Raw genomic sequence first — 20,119 nt, forward strand, 5'->3', positions numbered from 1 at the left:
CCTTCGGGCCATGCTCGTGACGCCCCCCTGAGCGCTGGAACAGACCCAGATCCTAGGTGCTTGACCCACACACACCCGCCCCCCCCCTTACCCCCTCTGGCCTCCCTTGTATCTCCGCTGGGGTACCCCCATATACTTTTCCTTCTGATCCAACCCAGTCATCCTTCTCCCCGTGTCCCTTACCTTTTGCTAAGCTCATACATACTCCTGCATAAGTGCCTTTGCATGCAGGGAAATGCTCCTCTGGTGCCTTATCTCTCGATATTTGTTGTACCGATACACGAAGCCCCACAGTGTCAACAGTGTAATTTTAACCTGACTACATTTTTTACACCACCTGTGCTCCTACTATACATCTCATCGTCTAGATGACACTAGGACGGCAGTAATAGCAGATTGACCAATGTATCCATTGAGCCAAACCACTACCCTGTAACTGTAATGTGCACATTGTACTGTAAGCTTGTATTTGTGTTTCTCTACACCCCTGATTTCCTCAGGAGATGTTGTAATGATGCTGGGGTGACCGCCCCCCTGTACCGTTTGTACTAAGCATTTGTCAAATAAAGTTGACTTCTGATTTTAAAAAAAACAAAACATATTCTTACACATTTTCCCAAACCATCATCAGGTTTTTCTGTTACATTTTCTTATGTACCCCTGCATCACAACACATTCATCACGTTCCCCTGGTAGGTGTCACAAGCACCCCCATGTACTTCCCATACCTTTTAAAAAGATACATTAGTAACTTGAAAGAGTGGTTACACATGAAAAAATAATGTCAAAGTGTCGGGGCATTTTAGATAAACAGTAAAATATGGGAAAAGTGGAATGCATATAACGTTAACGTATCTATATAAAATTGAGAAGTTTACTGTAAGTGACCAAGTTAAAAGAAAAGAGCATAATTGAATGTATTTAATCTGGTTTCTAGACATTGATGTATGTTTTTATAATATAGTGAAAAATTGTGTTTTTTTTCTGTTTTGTTTTTGTAAGTTTTATTTGTTTTTGTTGATCTGTTTTGATTGGGGATATATGTGATATACGTTTGTATATTTTAAAATAGGATATTAAAAAATATTCAAGTTAAAAGATACATCAGTGCTTTCTAAACAATGCTTCCTTGATGGCAAAAATCAAAATCCAGACCGTAACAGTGATAAACAAATTTAAATCCCTTACCTTAAAACAACGCTATTCGCTGTGCAGGAATTTACCATCTGTGAGGCTTTCAATGGACGTGAACTCCTGAGTAGATTAAACAAAATGATAATAGTAAGTCAGCATGAAACAGATTAAATCAAAATCAGAGCAAGAAGAAGATTTGAACAGAGATGCATTATTTAATATGGTGATTGAAATTTGTTGTAAATACGTTTAATGTGCTGCATAGTAGTAAGTGCAGAATACAGGTGGGGGGACAAGCAGCCTTGACCCCGTCTGTATGCTCCAGAGAAGATTGCTGTGCGTGGTCTTTGTGCATCTGATTGACCTGCCCCCCTCACCGCAGTCAGACTGACCAGCCATTAGGGTGAACGCCCCCTAGTGGTACTGGAGCAAGTGCAATCTTTCTCCTGAGTCCCCGCAGTCGCTGAGGTTTTCCAGTGACAGGAGAATGAGCACACTGTGCACGTGTGGGGGGGGGGCTCAGAGGAAGGACAGCGTGGACTCCTGTACCACTAGGGGGCACTTGTCCTAACAGCTGGTCTGTGCTAGAACATCAACTGGGTGAAGCTTTCAAAAGGGTTAGTATTTTTTGGGGGGCAGACTTTACTCCTTGTACAAACAGCCTACAGGTATATAAGGAGCATAAATGCATGCTTGTAACATCTGATTAGTTGAAGGTTATGGAATGGTGATGAGGGACTGCATAGGATACTTTTCTATAAAGGTGAACTAACCCTTTAATGAAATACGTTTTCATCCTTATGCTATGCTTTATATTTATTCTTGTAACCTTAATGAAGGGGGGAGTGGTGTAGCTCCTGAAACACATTGGCTGTTTTTATGACTTATTACCAACAATTCAAATGATCTTGGACTCTGGTTGCTCCTTTCTGTAATTCCATGGTTTGAGCTACTGTTGGGTAGTAATTGAGGGAAGATGCCTTGCCAGAGCTATTGAGCTTGAAGTTCTGACTGCTTGTACAAGAGTGAAATAATTCCCCAGCACCTCTCTAAATATGTTGTTTGGGATTCATTGGGAGTGTGTCAGACCACTGCAGAGAAACCACTGTTCTCACAGAGCGTACAGTGGTCATCTTCTGCGGCACACTAGCAGGAACAGGCTGATTTAGTACCAGCGTTGACAGTGTTTTGTTCACTTCTGAACCACTTCACTTGCCATACAAGCCCATGGGGGATACAAAAGCAGGTCAAATGCGCCTGGCAATGAATGCTGTCAGAAGTGTCTCAAGTGGATTTCAAAAGCACGCTGCATTTGCCCACGGAAGCACGCTACATTTGCCCACGGAAGCACGCTGCATTTGCCCACGGAAGCACGCTGCATTTGCCCACGGAAGCACGCTGCATTTGCCCACAGAAGCACGCTGCATTTGCCCACAGAAGCACGCTGCATTTGCCCACGGAAGCATGCTGCATTTGCCCACGGAAGCACGCTGCATTTGCCCATGGAAGCACGCTGCAACAGGCCCTTACGGGGAACAAGGAAGGAGGGAATTCATACACATACCATTTTGCAGCACATTAAAAGTGTTTACAGCATTTCCTTAAAAATTGCAATTGGGCTTTTAATTCTTAAGACAGGGTGTGTGTATATAAAATACATTGGAGCATACTTACGTTACAGTCTGTATGTTACAGCTCAGGGACAGCGGTGGCCGTGTGCACTCTGTACAATGTGATAATAGGGTAAGATATCGCGGGATGATCACTTGCTGGCCAACCTTGTTATTAAGTGATAGGGTCACATTGAAACTGTAACGCTTCAGGTGAAGAATCAAAACCCTGCAAAAATGTAAGCATGACATCAGGTAACAATGCAATACTGTCAAAGACTAGTTCAAACCTACAACTGATAGTTTGGCTCCGGAGGAGCATTGGTGTAGGGTTAGTTCACACCATAAGCAGTGCGTTCCGGTCCGATTCTGGCCGGAACGCACTGCATTGCAGCCGGCTCACCTTTTTGCCAGGCTGTAGCAGGCCATTGAAGTGAATGGCACCGTAGCCACGCCCGCAATGCGATCGTAAGGCACATTGTGCCTGCAGTGCGGTCCGGTGCGATCAAAATAGTGCTTGCAGCATTTTGATTATGCCTGCAGTGCGGTCCGGTGCAATGTGCCTTGCGATAGCGTGCGGGCGATCGCATTGCAGCCGGAGGGCGTGGCTACGGTGCCATTCACTTCAATGGCCCGCCACACCCCCTCCAGCCTGGCGATGCAGTGCGTTCCGGCCAGAATCGGACCGGAACGTACTGCTTATGGTGTGAGCTAACCCTAAAAGAGCACTCAGCCCTGATGCAAGCAGTGGGCAGGCTGCTGGGATCGCTGGCCAGAATGAGCGAAGCGCACTTTCACTATCAATTCCCCACAGGCGGGGTGCATTTGGTATCACTCCGCCTGTGACAGGAGCCGGCGCTATAGAGGAGACATCGGCTTATGCGGCTCTGCTCCCTCAGCTGCCGCTTTGCTTCCTCTACCACTGGCTTCGTTGGCACCGCTTATTCTTTCCTGCCTCTCCCGTGGCTATTCAAGTTCCCCCTTATGCCACCACCGACCCTGGGAATGGTCACAACTAGGTCTTATTTTCGGAGTAGGTCTTATATTTTAGCAATTCCCAAAAATAGTACTAGGTCTTATTTTCGGGGAAACAGGGTAGTACTAAAACTGGAAGAGGCAGCACTGTAAACCAATCAGACTTTGTGGCACTGCATCATCGTTCTGGAATACTGAGAGCTTCCTGAGTGAAGGAGACAGCAAAGTGTCAATCTCATCAGTTTCCTGCTGCTCTTTTATTGTTCAAGCTCAAGCAGGATGTGTCGTAGTCCAGACCGCATTACAGTATAGTTTTGTAGATAGGTCTTAGGGAACGCAGTATCTTGCTGTGCCGTCTAGCAAGGTGCACAGATAACAGAAAGGGCTGAACAAAAATTTGCCAATTTGTTATTAGAAGTAAAAACATCTGCTGATCAATCTGGAAAAAACGTATAAAGTGATAAATGACTTACTTGGGCAACCTGCTGAACTTGTGTATTACAGTTGCAGACTTTCCATTACACTTTTCACAAGAATATTCGAGATCTTCCATCTGTGAGGTACAATATTGTAAAATTTTAGAAAATACATACAAAATGGTGAACATATTTGAGGTGGTATTGGGAAATTATCAATAGAGCAGCTTCTGTGACATATAGCCAAATGCTTTTACCACTTTACAGAAGAACTCCAGGAAAACAATATATTTTTGGGAACGCCACAAGCCAAATAAAATACCTCTAATGATGACTATGCTAGGTCCAGATCGCTGTACAAAATCATAGCTTCATTGATGCTGAATACTAGACACCTCCCTTTTCTTCAGGAACTATGACTGGGCTTTCCAGAACTTGTAGTGAATGGACTCTGTGGTTCCCCCCTCCCTTTCCTCTCTTTGTCCATTACACAAAATATTGTGGGGGGAATTTATCAAAACTGGAGCAGACAGAATCTTGAGCAGTTGCTCATCGCAACCAAATCAGCATCTCTCCAGTTTGCCCAGGTAAGATTTAAAAATGAGACAGAGATGCTGATTGGTTGCAGTGCAAATCTGCTCTAGTTTTGATAAATCCCCCCGTGTATTCTGTTCACAGAATGGAAGGCGTTATGTGAATGGACAAGAGTACATCTTGTTTACCTGCTCCTCCTCTTCTCTTGTGTATTCACAGAACACCTTGCATTTAAATTACCTAAATACTTTTCTGATACATCAAAACAAAAAAAGGTGTGCAAAGTCCGAGTCCTTGTTCACACCAAATGCAGACCAGATCTGCATGAGTCTCCGCACACGCAGTGCAGTGTGTTATACCGCCTTTTTTGGCGAGTTTTTGATGCGTTCCGGGCCATTTTTGGTTAAAAAAACAACAAAATGTGTATTTTTTTTTTTGGTTTAAAATGGGCTTTGTGTGTTCCAGGGCATTTGCATGCGTTTTTGATGTGTTTGCATGCGTTCCAGAGCAGGTAAAATAGGGCTGGCTGTAGTTTTTTTTACATGCTTGGAACTGAACACTGCGGTGTGAACTAGAGCCCAAAATACTATTGAAATACATTGGGCGCAGTTTTGATCCAGTCTGTAACAGATCTGCTCTGCTCCTGAAACGCGCTTGGTGTGAACAAGCCCTTATAGATTCTGCTCTTTAAAAAGCAGCGAGTCACAGTTTGAGTAGAAAAGTTTGACCCCGACTAGCATGCTGCAGAGAAGGACCCTTGCTCTCGGTATGGAAGCAGTGGTCTTTTTGCATAGGTTCAGCACACCTCCTGCTGAGTAAGAGCTAAAGCTTTCCAATCAGTACAGCTTCTACTTCCAGCACCAAGATGGATTTAGCCGATAAAAAACAGAAAGTTCCTTTGGGCTTTAAATCAAATATGAATGTAAATATACTTCTGAAAACATACCCTAAAAAAGAGATCTAGGGAATCCTGTATGGACCTTGAGGCTAATAACTTTTTCCGTCGTGGTAGGTCAATGGAGAGATCATTGAACTGTTCCCGTTTTATTACAATTTCACCGCACCTGCAATTCAAAAACATAATTAACTTAAACCCGAAAGATAAGTATTATCACCAGGGACCCAATAAAACATCTATTTTAAGGTTTTTTTGGTGTGTGAAATAACAAATTCACTCTGTTCAAGCCAGAAGAAGGTGGATTCTGATTAGGTGCTATGAGTTACGGCACTTAAAAAGGAGAACTATGAGGTGAGTGAAAATCACAACCTCATAGTTCGAGCCGACGTGTGACAATTAAACGGTCACACGTCGGCTCAATAGATTAGGAAGTGAGCGAACACATACCGTCGCTCGCTCACTTCTCGATCATCTCCCTGCAGAGAGCGATGACTGTCAGTCACGGCTCCCCCCCTCCCCAATCCTCCAGCGCTGACTGGAGGAACGGACAGGGGCGGGTACAGCTGGCTCTGCCTCCAGAAAGCCAGTGCAAGCTGTCACTCACGCAGCTGGGTGGATCTCGACAGTAATGTCAGGATCCGTCCCGGCTGCGGTGGTCTCAGAATACCGTGAGCTGTAGCTCGCGATATACTGAGCTTTGGGTCACTGGAGGACGCTAGTATATGTCCTCCTGTGACCCTTGAGAACTATGGGGAAAAACACTTACCGCATAGTTCTCTTTTCATATTGATAGCCCTATTGGACAATGCTTAAGAAGATTTCTTTTCACATTAGGCAACAGCTGTTAGTCGCTGCTGAAATAGATAGTGACTGTGGATCGTGCCATAAAAGATTATGCTCTGGAATGATCGAAGAGCAGGCATCAGAAGGTGTTTGAAGTACTTTGAAAGTTACAAATTGTTGGTTAGGCTTTCATTTCTGATGCCATGCCAAGTATACATACTGTAGGCGAAGCCATACCCTCCAACATTCAATTAAATATCAAATGAGGCTCCAATATCGGATTAACAGTAGAAGAGGCTGAGGCTTAAGCCAGTCAGAAAAGTCCATCTCTAAAGTATATAGGTAGCTTTGAAAGGGAATTCGTCACATTATATTTTTGAGAGTAGGGTAATCAGCTTGTACCACATATTGTTCTGAATGGGTTTTAAAAGTCATGCTTCTGTTTTTAGTATTGAATATGTACATGGGGGGGGGGGATGGGGAATCTGCAGTGTATGCCTATAAAGGCTCGGACCACAATGTAGCGCACGTGATAATGTATACCAGCATGCATTATGTACATGCAAACTCCTAAATGCTAGTATGAGTGCAACAACAAAAAAATGTGTACTGGTTTGGAATAATTTGTACTGGTTTGGAATGGTTTTGAGTGTACTGGTTTGGAATAATTTGTGCGTACATTTTACAGCTGATGGAGTGCTGAGCCTCAAATTCAAAATTGTTAATGACTGGACAGGTGTAGACACGGGTTGCAGCGACGTCTTCAGTGGCTTTGACTGCAGAGGCGTCATCTCCCGAGGACAGTTCTGACTTCCAGGTTTTGTTCAGCTTCCCCATGTCTTCTTTCAGCTGATCAAGGCACTGGCTCAAAAATTCATGGGCATCCTACAATGATACAACTCATGATGTGAAGCTGACCTCCAGACAAAGAGATAAATGCACAGAAGCACACATACTGTATATGGTATCTGTTTCACCTGCCAAAGGACCTGGCTGGCACAGTGAAAGGAGAAGCAGCAGACTGATGAGCTGAACTCCATCACTCTGCTTTCCCTGTCACTTTGTACCAACATAAGCATTGGAACACCGCTGACTGGCTCCTTGTGTTGCTTCTCCTTCCCGTTCTAAGCTTTGTGCTACAGGGGACTGCAAGAAGCTATTATTCAAATTAAATGGATTACACTGTTTGCATTTGAAAATATGGCATGTATTATTGAATATAGAGCTGCATTCATTTAGGTCTGCCTGGAGTTAAGTTTTAAGCGACCCTTCCGAGCTACACCTCCTTTTCCCTCAGCCTTTGTTGCACAACATGATTGAAAATGAGTGAGGCCTAAACATTTTTCTAGCAGCAAATTAACCAGCCAAGAGGGAATTACTAAGCTGTAGAGCAAATATAATATTCCGTAAGCTGCAATAATAGGCTATTCTCTCACTACTAAGGCACTGCCTATGTGACAGTAGTCAAGTTTGTGAACGTCCTTACCTACTCCTGGTCTATACATCACCAATAAACCAATGAATGATGACATATATTAAGCACTGGCATGCAAAGTGAAAAAAAACTGACAAGTCAGTGTGCACATAATGTCACCTAACCATAGTAACGTTTTCTTATTACTTTGCTGCGATTTCCATTTTTCAGTCTCTGGGCAGGGGTAGGCAACCTCAGCACTCCAGCTGTGGTGAAAATACAATCCCATCAGGCCTTTGCTTCTTGGAATCATGCATATGGCTGGGAGTCTTGCAATGCCTTATGACATTTGTAGGGTCACCACAGGGCAGTATGAATCCAACAAATGTTCTAACCCTTCCCCACTGTAAAGGTTTTGATTGGCATTCCTCTGCAACCGCATAAATTTACCTGAAGCAGCAGCGAATTATGAAAAAAGGGGCAAACTAATAACTTGCCTTAGGTCTTTGATAGAAAATGCTTGCTGAATTGCAAAATAACTTCACATTACAAGTCACATATACTGTATAAAGCTGGTTACTTACATTCTGCATGTAGCCTGAAAATCTCTCGGCTGTGGCAGAGATGGCACTCTTGACTTTCTTCAACAGATCTTTCTTCATTTCCGCACTGCAGACGTCCTTTTTGGCCAGCAGAAAGGCGAAGCGTCTGCAACATGATACAGCAAACTTTAAAGCTAAACACTGGGATTAAAAACAAAATGCCCTTACAGTAGCCTACTGCCCACCCCATAAACTGTTATACATAAACTTCCACAACGTTGGGTGACCAGTCCCCTGAAGCCTCTTCTCTCAGGCAGGAAGTTGAACTCCGACATCCTTACATACAGAACAGGAACAGCAGTCCTGAATTATTCCTCTACCCCTAAACTTAATGAGTAGTTAACCCTTGCAGTGCAGATGGAGCAGCTAACAGAGTACCACAGTGTAAACTATATGTGGTGCCTTCAACAAGAATTATCCTGCAGAAGCAGAACCATACCTGATTAAAGCATTCATTGGGATCCTCTTGTATGGAATACCTTGCTTGAGCAGATCATTGGCAAATGGCTGCAGAGAAAACAGGGACTGCAGGATGGCATTCATGTAACAGGTGTTCCCCAGGTTGGAAAAACTGTGGAGAGCAATTAATATAAGTGATTACCTTGGTAAACCATGTACTGACAAGCTACAGCACAACTACCCCACGTGGTATCAATGATAAAGACTTTATCACTAACAGTGCAAAATACAATGGTTATACTGAAAAGATCACTATCCCATAGTAAATTATACAGGTTATACTGTTTTCACGCCACTAAACTGAAATTTGATGGACTGGTTAATAAACTTAATGGTTCATGAAGTCAATGTTATTTGCCCTGTTGTATCCATGCTTCAGGATATTTCAATCATTAGAAGCTCCAGGAACTATAGCCAACGTTTCTATGCATTTTTTACAATGTCAATTTGCCCATTTAAAAAAAAACAGTATCCCGATAGCTCACCGGCCCCCCATTGGTTGACATGAAAGGGCGAACAGTTTCCAGCACCAAGAGGATGTCCATGTGCAAATTTACAGAAATATGTTAAGATCTAAAAATTGCACACCAGACCGGAATCCCACTTTGAATATTTCGTTGGATGCCGAAAATGTCCTGCGTATGGCGCCGCGTAAATCAAGGTGTAGAATAGTAAGCCACTAGCACACCAGAGGCCTACTTTATCAAATCGGCTTTATACGACATCAGATAAACATGGCATCCAGTGTGCTGGTGACCCTTCTACACAAATTGACAGAATTACTTCACCGACATCTACCCTTAATCGTATCCTTTTTACAACCCTCATACACAGTTGGATAGGCAGCTTCAGGGGTGAAATGTCAAGGTTCCTCCAGCAACGTATGCTCACCGATCTGCCTTCCTTGGCTGTTTACATGCTCTATCAGGGCAAGGCTTGTAGGTATAGGGGAGCATTTGACCATGTCTGTGTGGATAACATCCAGCTGAATGTGGTGCAACAAACTCAGACACTGGATCTTACACACAGGGAACTCTTGCAATTGAGAGGTGAGGGAGCTTGAATCGGCAAGTATACGTTTCTGGGGGTAGTGGTCTTTCAGGAGACATTGTCACTGTTTTTCCTCAAAGTCTCTATAAACTTGCAATTCAGTGTCAGATTCAGTGCAGGTATAGCCATCGATAGACCTGCTGATGTACGATGCAACCCGATATACTGATGACAGACAGAACTCTACATACCCTTGTAGTTGTTGAGGCTGGGGGTGGTTGGAGAGAACCCGTGGTTTGTTCCATCCTGTGTAGTCCTGATTGGGTCGCAGTTTCTTCACAGACAGAGGGCTGGGCTGAGAAGGGAGGACTAAGCTTCTCTTAGCGGAAGGCTGGCCACATCCAGATGTCCTGAAAGAGGAGTGGGAGAGACTGCTGCTAAAACTTAGAAGAAAAAACCCTGGAAAACATCCTTCTGCCCACGCACTATATCAATATAATTTACGTCGCTAAACACAGCTGTTTGTTGTTCAAACAGTCTCCCCATCTGCACTTGTTTTATTTCATGGACAGAAAGTGAGATTCCAAAGCTCCTGCTTGTAAATAGCAAAGTAAGCCTTTTTTTTTTCTCCAGATGCTCTACTGAATGAGGCTTTATTAATGCAATGCTCTCTATCCTGAGCCCGCATCCTCCACATCTACTACTCTGTTCATAAGAAGAAATATTCCCCAGGATTAAGTAATGGGACAGCCAACCACAAGTCCTTCCCTCTAGCCTTATAGGAACACCACCCATGTAAAGCCTATTAACAGAGGCTCTAACACCATTGTCTGCCCCTTGTCCAGTAATAGGCAATGACAGTCATCCAGGAGTCCTCCCTTCTAGCTTTATAGTCACACCACCCATGCTAGGCTATCAATATTGACAGAGGATCTCATAAAAAGTAACATCTGCCCTTTATCTACATTATGTCACTTGTATTGTCCATTAAATAAAAGTTAACTTGCAATATAGGTGGCACAATCAGATTTCTACCTACCAAAATCCCTTTATGCTCTGCCAGTATCCACTAATTCCCCTGCTGCTCCATTAAAGTGTCTCCACCATAGCAGTTTCTATAATGACACATTCCCTAACTCCTGCATATTCTTTAAACAAATGGTGTCATACGCAGCTCATCAGAAATTCAAGGCTTCCCCCTGGCCCCCCATTGGTTGACATGAAAGGGAGAATAGTTTCCAGCACCAAGATGATGTCCGTGTGCAAATTTACAGAAATATGTTACGATCTAAAAATCGCACACCAGACCGGAATCCCACTTTGAATATTTCATTGGATTCCAAAATGTCCTGCGGATGGCGCCACGTAATTCAAGGTGTAGAAGAGTAAGCCACTAGCACACCAGAGGCCCACTTTATCAAATCGGCTTTATACGACATCAGATAAACATGGCATCCAGTGTGCTGGTGACCCTTCTACACAAATTGACAGAATGACTTCACCGACATCTACCCTTAAAAGGAGAACTATGGGGTCAGTGTTTTTCCCCATAGTTCTCCTTGGGGTAACGGGAGGACACAAACTAGCGTCCTCCCGTTACCCTAAGCTCAGTATACCGCGAGCTACAGCTCGCGGTATACTGAGACGCCGCACCTGGAGCGGATCCCGACTTAGATGACGGGATCTGCCCAGCTGCGTGAGTGACAGCTGGCTCTGCCTATCTAGAGGCAGAGCCAGCTGTACCCGCCCCCTCCCCCGTTCGTTCCGCCAGTCAGCGCTGGCAGATCGGAGCGGGGAGAGGGGAATCCAGCCCCTCCCCCTGTCACGGCAGAGAGCCGTGACAGGATCGAGAGGTGAGGGAACCCGGTATGTGTTCTCTCACCTCCCGATCTACTGAGCCGACCTGTGACAGTCTCATTGTCACAGGTCGGCTTAGAACTATGAGGTGAGTGGGAATCACTCATCTCATAGTTCTCCTTTAAATCGTATCCTTTTTACAACTCTCATACACAGTTGGATAGGCAGCTTTAGGGGTAAAAGGTCAAGGTTTTGAAAAACAGTCTTATCGCTAAAGTGATGGAACCATACCTGTCTGAATTGCCTGTGGAATAATCCTTTGAAGACAACCTGCTGCTGTAAAATGATGAAGACTGCAATGGCATTAATCCTGAAAGAGATCATTTAGTCTACATTAGAATCTCAGTTCTTATTCTGACAATCGTCTATATACTAAGGAGGACAACTATCAAACATCGCAGTTAATGAAAGGCACTTCCAGATGTCTTAAATGGAGTGTTTAGACAATAGGACTTTAGAGCGCAGGTTTTAATGGATCAATTCCAGAAAAGTTCTGTTACCTCAAGAGGAGGCAAAACTGGCTGACACTTAGGTACAAATTAAAAGGAAACTCAGACTTAAGTTTTATTTTTTTCCTTTATAAAGCTATATGTGAATGCGGTAACCCTGATGTATAACATTTTACTGTGATGTCTTCCAGAGCTTATTAGAGGTCTGCTGGAGCTTGTTAAAGCTACAGGTAGTACTTCTGTTATGGTCTTTTTCAATGCCTTATTAACCACTTCCCGCGGGTTCACGGAACTGTACGTTATCCGCAGGAAATGGTTATAGCAAGAACATGGCTACTGCTGTCATGCTCTTGGTACTGTTTTGAACAGCAGGCGATTGCTGTTTAAATACAAGCGGTCCGGCATCTGTACAGGCGCTGGATCGCTTGTACGTTACAGTGCCGTACATGTTTGTTATCTATATACCTGGCGTGACCCCGTCTTTTATATTTTACCAAAAAATTGGGCATTATATTATGTTTCTGTGCACTAAATTTTATTTGAGTGTATTTTATCAGAAAAATACTTGTTTGACAAACATTTGCGCAAATACTGTGCAACATAGAAAATTGCAACTAGCATCTTTTTATTCTACAGGGCCTCTGCTTTCAGAAAATATATAATTGTTTGGGGGTTTGATGCTGTTTTCTAGCCCAAAATTCAGATTTTATCATGTGTGTGCTAAGGTAAGAAATTGCTCCGGGCAGCAAGTGGTTAAAGCTTACTGAACAAGATAAGTTTATCAGACTAGTGACATAAGCAATGATTCAAACATCCCACGTGTACACCGTTTTAAGAAGCACACAATATTACAATACAGCTCTAAGATTCCCCCGCTCCAATGTGTAAGTAAAACAAAAGGCATGTAAAGCTGCAATACTGTACCTGGCCGATTTTCTTCCGTCTGCTTCAGGTTCAGCTGTTTCTCACGGCTGCTATTTAGGAACTTGCGTCCGGGATCTGTTAAGGCCTTATTGGTGCTGCGAAGATTCACAGATTGGGAAGCATAAAGTTAAGATAAAGTAAGATCATACACTTGTCATGCCATTAAAACCGCATTCATCGCAAACAAAGCAAGCTTGCCAAAATCATATGAGCCCAGAGAATAACCATGCAAACAATCTTTTTTCGGTGTGGACAGCGTGCCATATAAAACCCCGTGCAGTTAAGTCACACAAGCCTGAAAATGCAGACTTATAGAAACATGAATGGAGACAGTGATATGTAATAATGTTTAGCAATGTAACCCATTACCGGTGGTCAAGCACATGAAATGGGGACAACCAAAAGACAGCTGCGCTGACTACTACCCATAGCAACCAACTTTTCCTTTATGTGTTTGAAAATGACAACAGGTCAGCACGCAAAGTAAAAAATGCAAAAGCATTTACAACACCTTTTATTCGAATGTGAAAAACATACAAGAAAAAGCACCAAGTCTACTAAAATCGGTTATGTGTGCCTGCAAACCTCCATCCTTTCAGGAGCATTGACTGATGGCAGACTCTTTCTGAGACTGTAATCCATGACTTACCACACGTTCAGTTCCAAACACCACATTACCTAAAATATCTCTATAATACTATTTAGACACTCAGTTGATCAGCATCAGAGGACTGGACTGACATGCAGGTAGATATCTGACCAAAAGACAAACAGGCTCAGAGATCGAACTATGCTTCATTTGATCTTTTCCAAAATACATATGTTTGTTAATGGGAACGTTTAATCCAAACTGAGCGAATAAACCTGGGTATATTATTGGTTGCCATGGGCAACAGTCTCCCTTTCATGCACCCATGAAGTACAATGTGTCTCTAGCAATAAGGAAAAACGTGCAACACGCTCAAGCCAGACCAAACTTTTCTGCATCCTGTGAACCCAATACCAAGGTTTACCCATTTACTAAGTGGTCTAAAGTAACAAATGATCAAAAAATAAATAAAATATGGAAACAATAAGATAAAATGTCCAGTCCAGTTATCAAGTCACAGCAAAAGTTAAAGCTTCAGGCAAACCTAGCATGGACTGAAAGTCAACAAAACGTTGAACAGGAATAACGCTCGCCCCCATGGCTGACTGAGAAATCAAAGGATTTATGACCAACTTTACTGGTGATGCCAAGTTACGGAAATCTTTATATACATAAAGAAAAAAAAAAAAAGAAGCTTAATTCTAAAAACTATGAAAAAGTAGAGAGGAAAGTATTGCCCATGACACTTAAAATGTTTGCATTTAAAACATCTGGGCTTTTGGTTAGGTCACAATAAAGCTATACTGTAGTATTCTAAATCAAAAATGTATCATTTTCTAACCAGCAAGAACAAAAATTAAGCAATTTGAGTTTTGAGTGATGGCCCCTCTGTTTGGCCTTCCTTTAAACCAAGTTCACAAAAAAAAAAATTACCCCAAACGTCAAAATAGACCAGAGACAATGCATGAAACCACCGAATCACAGACGGCAATCTGAAGATGATAAAATGTACCCACATTATTCATGAACCTTAGCTGTGAGGTTGAGCTTGACAAATGGAGTTGAAATATTTTTTTTTTAGCAAAGTAGATTAGGAGGGGGAAGAAAAAAAAAAAAACAACCCAGAAGCCAAGCAAATCAAAAGTCACAATGCCAAGCAACCCTAAACCCAACTGGTTATCGTGAAGGCTCTACATACGTCGATGAATCATTCTCTTTAGGATAATCTTCTATGTCAGAGCCCGGAGACTGTATTCTCTTCCTTTTTTCACTCCTACGAGTGAAACACACAGGTACAAATTGACTTGGGTTGATCCCGAGTCACCTATATGCAGCAGACACCCCCCCCACCTTAAGTGTAGGGGCAACAAATCACCATAATGCATGTATTGTTGATAGAGAAACAAGTACAATTTAACCATCCTCTGCAATTATAAACCATAAACAGGATAGAGATGTGTAAAAATATTCTGCAGATGTCATGATTTAAATAACTGTTAAAGAAACAAAAAAAACAAACAATGAATACAATTCTACAGGAGACCGGCCAAGTCACGGCTTTCATTTAAAATATTGCAGAGAAAATTCGGAGTCTTTGAGGCAATTCATAAGCTTTAAAAAGGGAAAGTATAACGTTTAAATGAATGCCATTTATTTTTTGTGAATTTGCAAGAGCCAACAAATTTTGTACAGGGTTACTTCAATGTGATCTCTCTCTCATGTATACACTGAGTGGCCAGATTATTATGACCACCCCATCAGTACTTCGTTGGGCCACCTTTTGCCTTCAATACTGCGGCGATTCTTCTTGGCATTGACTCCATGAGATGTTGAAAGGTGACGCGAGGACTCTGACACCATGCCTGGTGAATAGCACTGTCCAGTTCTGTGAGATTTGATGGTTGTGGAACCAACTGCCTGATGGCTCTTTCAACTTCGTCCCACAAATGCTGCAATTGGATTGAGATCTGGTGATTGTGGGGGCCACTTAAGCAAGAGAAAGTCTCCCTCATGTTCTTGAAACCACTCCTGCACAATATGAGCACAGTGGCATGGCGCATTGTCTTGTTGGAAGAAGCCATCTCTATTGGGATACGCCATCAACATGATAGGATGAACTTGATCAGCAACGATACTTTGGTATGTTGTGCTAGTCACACGTTGTTCTACACGAATTAAAGGGCCCAAATCATGCCAGGAAAACATGCCCCAAACCATAATCCTACCCCCACCAGCTTGAAGGGTTGTACTCATGCATGTGGGGTGCATGCTTTCATGCTGTTCCTCACTCTGCCATCTGCATGATGCAACTGGAAACATGATTCATCGGACCACATGACTTTTTTCCAATGCTCGACTGTCCAATCCTTGTGTTCCTGTGCGAATTGGAGACGTTTTATCTTGTTAACTGCAGACAGCAAAGGTGGTCGAACAGGCCTCCGGCTTCCATATCCCATACGATGCAGTATACGGCGAACAGTGCGTTCAGAGATCATTTGAGAGGATCCCTGATTAAAATCTGCAGTAATTTGATGCACTGTTGCCCTTCTGTTGTCTTGTACCAGTCTTGCCACTCTCCGTTCTGCCCTAACATTGACTAGTCGCTGACGGCCACAATTCGCACAATCAGACCCAGATTTTCGGCTGACAGTCCGGTCTTTAAACACTTTAAAAACAGCTGCTCTGGAACATTTTAACAAATTCTGCTGTTTTGCTGATACTCGCTCCATGGCTCCGAACGCCAACAATCATTCCACGTTCAAAGGCTGTTACATCGCGTTGTTTCCCCGTATCTTCAGAAACAAATCACTTCTACTGTCGTGGTAAACAACCTGCTTCCCTATTTATAATGGTCTGGCCCTCTAGCAACTTCAGCGCAAAATTATAGCTAATTTGCCTACAAACGTCAGGTGGTCATAATAATCTGGCCGCTCAGTGTGTATAATATATCTATCTGTGGAACCAACACACATTGCAATTATCAATAAACTTGACTATAATAAAAATAAAAGTACAGATTCTCTTTTAAAGCCCTGTTCCTATTTTCAGTAATGGACGGTGATCTTGGTTACAGACATTCTCATACCTGGTCTCGGTTAAGCTGGTCCTGTGTGGAGTTGAAGTTACAGGTGAATTTCCACTCCGATTGGGCGTCATACCATTCAGCGTTCGTCCGTTATTAGTTAGTTGCTTTTTTACTGGCGTTTCATCCTTGGTGTCAAAGCTCACTCTTTTAGTAGGAGTCTTATAGGGACAAAAAAAAAAAAGTATTTTTCTAAAATGTTCAGAACCTGCTTACTGTAACTACAGTACACTCAATGTTTAAAATGGACCTCTACACTCAAAAATTCAATTCTACCAATGCATCTCTCTATGCAAGACGATTAATAATAACAGACATATCAGGTGTAAAATGCTGTGCTTGTGAAATTGTTACACTTGCAGACCATTCACTTCCTTCTTTGAAAAGGCAAAATGACTTCAGTTTGCCAAAGCAATGCACACTGGGATTGCCCTGTCATCAGGAGAGCATTGCTGGGAAATCTCATCTGAAATCAAATCTCAGGGAAATACATTTTCCTCCCCTGAGATGATGTGCATGGTCACATGTCCCAGCCACATGCGTCAGAAATCAGGAAGTAAAAAGGAGATCTAGTAATCTGCCCTTAGTAAACATGGCCATTGTCAGAAGACCGGGGAAGAAAAAGAGAAACAAGGTATGCAAAGAACAAAACAAACATTTCTAAAAGGTGCCTTTGTTGTCATTTTAAAGATATGGGTAAAGGTCCACTTTAAGAGTAAGGACACCATGTCTAAAAACTGCCTACACACAAATGGCAATATAGCTACTGCATCTAAAACAGGAATCATGTGCATTTAAAAAAACAAAAACGCCTGCATACCTGACTTTGGAGGTTGGTTAAAGGTCTGTTGCTGTCTCGCTGGGCGCTTCTGTTTCCCAGGATGCCACCGAAACTTCCAGATCCTTGAACTGGTTTTACTGGGAAAATATTACATTTATGAATGAAGGATAACTGCGCAGTCACTCTGTAGAACTAATTGTAAAAAAAAAGATGGCGGCTATAGCAGCTGTGAGTTTGCTTTAACCCCGTCAGTGCAATAAAAGGGACATAAAGGTGTGACCATAGCCATAAGTGTAAAATAGCTGCACCAAATAAACACAATACCAATACATTAAAAAAAAAACAAACATGTAAAAACGACACTGCCCCTCCACTAATGAGGATCACTCTTACCTGTTGGAGTCTTATCATGACTGAGGGCCTCTAGAAAGTGTTTCAGTTCCTCGGCATCTTTGCTCGCAACCTTATCAATCGTGAGTGAGCTGGTATCCTTCAGCGTAACCAATAACCTGCTTTGTTTCACTCCGGCTGGCCGCAAAACAACATTTTTAATGTTCTGATGGAGCTAATAAGTTAAAACGGAACAAAATCGTCAGTTATTTCTCCGTAGCATTAAAATAAACGAACAGCTCTGCAACGTCATGAAATCATTCCTTTGTGCCAACTCCCATTGTCTGAAAGGTTGTTTCACTTTCATAAAGGGTTAGAACATGTAGGCCTCGTTCACACCAGATGCAGTGCGTTCCGGCCTGATTCTGCCAGTGAAGTGAATGGCAACGTAGCCACACCCTTCGGCCGCAATGCGATCGGCCGCACAGTATACTTGCGGTCCGGTCCGATCAAAATAGAGCTTGCAGCATTTTGATTGGACCGGGCAGCGGACATAATGTGCCTTGCGATCCCGTGCGGCTGGGGGGGCGTGGCTATGGTGCCATTCACTTAGATGGACTGTCAAGCCCCCTCCAGCCCCACAACATAGCGAGCCGGCCGCAATGCGAGCCAGTGAGTTCTGGCCAGATTCGGGCAGGAACGCACAGCATCTGGTGTGAACGAGGCCTAAAAGATCTCCAGGAATTTTAAAACCGTAACCCTAAGTGCCTGTTCACACGACGTCCGTTTTGTGTGCTGACCGGCTCCGTACGCTGCTGCACTCAAAATGCATCCCAATGTATCCCTATGTGTTTTATAGGCTCCAGTTCTCACGTGCGCAGTCCGTTCAGTTTACGACAGAAAAAATACTGCATGTCACATTTTGTCAGGTCCGGAAACGCAAACGCGTCAAAAACTCACTGCACTGCAGCTAACATACTAACAGCCCCACTCCTTTTTTTACTTGAACGCATCAAAAATGCGGCCAAAACGCACTGCATCAGTCTGCAGATCCGCACCTGATATCATGTGAACAGGCCATTTTTTTTTTGCTGGAGTGGGGCTGTTAGTATGTTAGCTGCAGTGCGTTTTTGATGCCTTTGCGTTTCGTGCCAGCGCTGACACAGGAGGCTGAGCTCTCCACCTGCACCTCCCCGCCCAGCCTCCTGCGACAGCCAATCCAGGATGGAGAGCGGCAGTGGGCGGAGACAGCTGTCATTGCTGTCACAGGAGGCTGAGCTCTCCTCCTGCACCTCCCCACCCAGCAACATCCAATCCAGGATGGAGAGCGGCGGTGTGGGGGTGAAGACAGCTGTCACAGGAGGCTGGGCTCTCCTCCCGCACCACCCCACCCAGCCTCCTGTGACAGCGTGTCAGGAAGGAGAGCGGGTACAAGCAGTCAGTGATCGCTGAGTGTTTGTATATAATTGGAGGACAGAGTATGGTTACTATATCCCCAATTATGAATGAATGGGAAGTGATCTACATCCCCTCCTGTCCATTCATGATTGTGGATATAGTAAACACACTCTGTCCTCAGTATAGACGATTCCTGTTAAATATTTAATAAAAATGAATACAATTAAAAAGTTTATATAGTTTATAAACAACGGGAGATTTCTCCATCCACACAGTTTAGCGTAGATGGAGGAATCTGTTACACTGTTTCCACCTGACCATAGAACATCTGCAGATCACCTATAGGTGTATGGCCAGCTTTAGGCCAACCGTGACTAAAACTGGAAAACAAAATAACGTTTTGTGAATGGGGCCTACTCCGCTATCTGAAAAAAAGACAAGATGCTAACCTGAAATTTGGCCGGCACTCCACCGGCATTGAAAGTCACGACGAGGCTGTATTTGTTATCTTTCTCCACAACTTCGCAACTGCCTTCCTTCCACTTTGACGTTCCCATATTCAGGCAGTGGATCCGAATGGAGCCCCTCAGGCAAAGGGAAGCCATTTTGGTAAACTTGTACAGTTCTCAGACAACAGGCAACCTGAAGGATTAAAAGAGAAACTTCTGTTAACGTCAGGGAACAGCAGCAGTAGAATCTTGTACTGTTAGCCATCGATTATTGCAGAAAGTTTGACGCCTAGGCCGTACCTTTATCTGGTTGACTGAAAGTGTCATCCAAGCTCGCTCCCGGGATGGACTACAGTCTCATGTTTAGTTTACTGATTTGTATTGAGGTTGTAGTCCATCCCGGGAGCTAGCTTGGAGCGGTGACTACTTTACAACACACACAGGG

General features: G+C 43.4%; 1 protein-coding gene across 1 annotated transcript in view; it reads right to left on the minus strand.

Annotated features, from left to right (window-relative positions):
- Positions 1-20,119, minus strand: part of USP37 (ubiquitin specific peptidase 37) — a 37,190-nt gene that overhangs the window by 12,658 nt on the left and 4,413 nt on the right. The window contains exons 2-16 of the mRNA XM_018552582.1: positions 19,675-19,867; positions 17,891-18,062; positions 17,537-17,634; positions 16,720-16,877; positions 14,833-14,907; positions 13,046-13,140; positions 11,904-11,982; positions 10,067-10,225; positions 8,806-8,937; positions 8,349-8,472; positions 7,030-7,235; positions 5,616-5,733; positions 4,193-4,272; positions 2,809-2,973; positions 1,189-1,254 (exon numbers count right to left, since the gene is read on the minus strand). Coding sequence (XP_018408084.1) covers positions 1,189-1,254; positions 2,809-2,973; positions 4,193-4,272; positions 5,616-5,733; positions 7,030-7,235; positions 8,349-8,472; positions 8,806-8,937; positions 10,067-10,225; positions 11,904-11,982; positions 13,046-13,140; positions 14,833-14,907; positions 16,720-16,877; positions 17,537-17,634; positions 17,891-18,062; positions 19,675-19,830 — 1,883 coding nt within the window. The 5' untranslated portion in view covers positions 19,831-19,867. The remainder of the gene's footprint in view (positions 1-1,188; positions 1,255-2,808; positions 2,974-4,192; positions 4,273-5,615; positions 5,734-7,029; positions 7,236-8,348; positions 8,473-8,805; positions 8,938-10,066; positions 10,226-11,903; positions 11,983-13,045; positions 13,141-14,832; positions 14,908-16,719; positions 16,878-17,536; positions 17,635-17,890; positions 18,063-19,674; positions 19,868-20,119) is intronic.

Source organism: Nanorana parkeri, unplaced genomic scaffold (genome assembly GCF_000935625.1).
Source record: "Nanorana parkeri isolate BGI_ZX_2015 unplaced genomic scaffold, ASM93562v1 scaffold92, whole genome shotgun sequence".
NCBI lineage: Eukaryota > Metazoa > Chordata > Amphibia > Anura > Dicroglossidae > Nanorana > Nanorana parkeri.